We start from the raw sequence: 2973 nt of genomic DNA on the forward strand, positions 1-2973 counted from the left end.
AGACGGCCATTTTGTTGTAGCAGCCATTTTGGGATGAGTTCCAGTGCTCGAAAGTTGGGGGGAAAAAATAAAAGTAAAAATCAATCCCCAACGACAGTTTCACTGATCGTTGCGAAACGGGGTGGACACCTATCACAGCAGGACACACACAAAAAGTCGCAAGCACCCAAACTGAACAGGAAGTCGGCCATTTTGGTTTGGCTTTGCCATTTCCCCACTTGAGAACTTGCCCAAATGAGCCCCAATCGGAAGCAGGTATCCTACAAAGATGTTTTTTTTTTCTTTCACAAGGAAATAACAGTTGACATCATGTTGTGCTTTAAGATCCATTCAACAACTATAAGCGCCCACATCCATGCACCTCCTCCCTTCATCCTACCCTCCAATAAACATTACACGCAAGCGTCTGACAGCAAAGCAAAGCTCCCCATTTCTCTAAACCGTCTCAGAAATATATATATTTAAATATGTACAGCGACAAATTCACCTTGCTTTATGGGGAAACATCAATAAACTACTGCAAAAGCTAGTCAGTGTTTGCCCATAATTGGCCAATGCAAAAAAAAAAAAAGGGGGGGGCATAGAATTGTTGTATTAGTATCAAAATAAAAGATCGGGTGCATTCCCACGTTAGAGTCATCCTATGGAATCAATGGAGTGGACAGGACGGGTGATTTCCACGTTGTTGTTCCCTCATTCCTGTTGGGACAGAAGCACCGAATGGGTCAAATTGCCTGCTGTAGCACTTTTTGGCCACCATGAGGCGCCAGTTCATTTGAAACTTGCTATCTCGCGGTTCACGTTTGGCAGGTTGATCTGGAAAGTATCCCCAGGGGAGATACATTCCAGACCCACGCGCGAAAAGTGAAAAATGGCACCATCATTTAGACATTTTAAACATATTTAAACAAATAACTGCAACACGATGAGGTCTCAAAACGCAGACACGTAGTGTGTTGCGAATGCTACAGCAGCTCCCTCGCCGCATTCTGTTACATACCCGCTGAAAAACCTCTCCAGTTCGTTCAATGACGACAGTCTTGTCTTCACCGATGGGCGAGCTCGTGGTCCCCTGGTAGTCGTCACCCAGCAGGCCGAGGATCGGGTACTGGGTCCTGTATCTGCAGTGACGTAAAAGGAATCACGTGGTCGGATTTTTGGGACGGATGAACGATCGAGTGGTTGGTTTTTTTCTTTCCCAAATATCGTGGAGCGTACCTTTTGGTGATGATAGTCTTAGTTGTCCTGGAGTTGTCGTTTTTGGTTCTGTCCATCATCAGCTTCCGGATCTCCTGCGGGCAATTCAAAAAGCCGGCGTTTGGGAGCCAGTATACTGACAACTTGGCATCTCGAATCAGGATTTTTTTTTTTTTTTCTTTCCCAAATATCGTGGAGCGTACCTTTTGGTGATGATAGTCTTAGTTGTCCTGGAGTTGTCGTTTTTGGTTCTGTCCATCATCAGCTTCCGGATCTCCTGCGGGCAATTCAAAAAGCCGGCGTTTGGGAGCCAGTATACTGACAACTTGGCATCTCGAATCAGGATTTTTTTTTTTTCTTCTGCAATTCTCAGCAAGTGTGTTTGGTGCAGCCAAATCACATATTCACGACTGATTTGCCAAAGTTCGGATCAAGATAGAAACTAACATTTTTTTCTGGTGCAAAAAAGAGTCTACTCTTTCTTTCGTTTGCTTTTGTTGATGGGGGTGCGTTATTGCCTCAAAAGTTGATTAGAGATGTTCAACACCACTTTGTTCCAGACCGATACCACTACGGTTATTCACTCTTTAAGTACTTACCGATGACCACATTCACTTTTCATGTAGAAAATTTCATTGAACACGATGACGAAAAATTGTGAACAAAGACTTTTCTTGCTGATGGAGAGGATAGTTTGCCAATGTGTCAAACTGCTGCAGTATAGCGCCAGTTACTGCCAATGAACACTTACTTGATTTTCAGCAGCCTCCGCAAACAACATTCTACTTCAAATAAGCCCAGTATCGGACCGATACCGATACCTGATCTTAGATCCCTTAAGTTGGAAATGCTACATGAGCGCGTATGTTGTCACAGACCTCCTCCTGTCTGGTGATGGTGGTCTGCCGCTGCTCCAGCATGGCGAGGAGCTCCGAGATCTTCAGCTGGAGGGTCTTCTCCGATGCGGATGACGTCCTCTCGGTGGTGATCTCCGTCTGGAGCCTCGTAATCTGAGTCTGGAACGAGGGAGAAGCACAAAAACGGGTGAGCTTTCCCTTTCCCAGTATCGCAAAACCGGTATCGATCCTGTGTCGGGTGAACCGTTCACGCACTTGGAATAGCCTGCCTAAGGCATTTTGTTGAATGAGTTAGCATTCAGACATTAGTCCGATTAAATGCTGTGGTTCTGTTGAATATTTTGGTTCTGAAATATACAACATATTCACCCGCAGCCGCTGGATCTCTTGCTCCTTCTCCTGTTTCATGATGCTGAGCTGCTCGTTGAATTGCCGCGACAGCTCCTCGGTCTTGATGTGCAGCGTGCTGCTGTTAGATTGGCCTAATTGCTGCGAGGTGGAGGCGGAAAGATGGAAACAACTTCAGAGACTTTCAGGCTAAAGTGAGAAGGCCTGACCGAAGGCCGGAGCGAAGGTGGCCGGCTACCTTCTGTCGGAGAATTTCGTTCTCCTTCTCCAGAGCCCTGATGCGTCCTTCCAACTCCCGCATCCGGAAGTCGCGGCTCGAGTCGACGTTGCGGGCGCTCATCAGCTGGCTCTCCAAGGCACGCTGGGAGGAGGTGGTCTCCTTCAGAGACACCTGGGCGCACAAGATGGGTAGTCGGCCAGTGAGACCTTTGCGTAACGGCTTGCTAAAGTTCATACGGTCGAGCCTCGCGCCGTTTGAGCCGTCAGAATAGAGAGAATAGATGCCCGTTTTAAGGTTTACATACTCTTCGATTTCACCTCCTTTCATCGAGTAATCAATACAAAAAAAAAA

At 46.6% G+C, this 2973-nt stretch overlaps 1 protein-coding gene across 2 annotated transcripts; it reads right to left on the reverse strand.

The window, feature by feature from the left end:
• Positions 1 to 317: 317 nt before the first annotated feature.
• Positions 318 to 2871, reverse strand: LOC109517730 (protein POF1B-like). 2 transcript variants are annotated; one of them, XM_019873073.1, is made up of 6 exons: positions 2641 to 2871; positions 2424 to 2543; positions 2076 to 2213; positions 1401 to 1474; positions 1007 to 1121; positions 318 to 705 (listed from the first exon to the last, which is right to left on the reverse strand). In XM_019873073.1, the coding sequence occupies exons 1-6, from the start codon at positions 2854 to 2856 to the stop codon at positions 694 to 696; spliced, it is 675 nt and encodes a 224-aa protein (XP_019728632.1). In that variant the 5' UTR covers positions 2857 to 2871; the 3' UTR covers positions 318 to 693. The 2 variants fall into 2 exon arrangements, with proteins under 2 accessions (XP_019728632.1, XP_019728622.1); XM_019873063.1 differs by having other exon boundaries at positions 318 to 699; positions 1001 to 1121.
• Positions 2872 to 2973: the final 102 nt, after the last annotated feature.

This window comes from Hippocampus comes, unplaced genomic scaffold (assembly GCF_001891065.2).
Source record: "Hippocampus comes isolate QL1 unplaced genomic scaffold, H_comes_QL1_v1.1 scaffold33, whole genome shotgun sequence".
NCBI classification, from domain to species: Eukaryota; Metazoa; Chordata; class Actinopteri; order Syngnathiformes; family Syngnathidae; genus Hippocampus; species Hippocampus comes.

Bases quoted from the DNA above. Each gene is read 5' to 3' on its own strand.
- LOC109517730 (XM_019873073.1), bottom strand. From the start codon at position 2,856: ATGAACTTTAGCAAGCCGTTACGCAAAGGTCTCACTGGCCGACTACCC. The intron at 2,544-2,640 runs GTAGCCGGCCAC...TCCACCTCGCAG, and splicing joins ACGAAATTCTCCGACAGAAG to CAATTAGGCCAATCTAACAG. The intron at 1,122-1,400 runs GTACGCTCCACG...ACGTCACTGCAG, and splicing joins AAGACTATCATCACCAAAAG to ATACAGGACCCAGTACCCGA.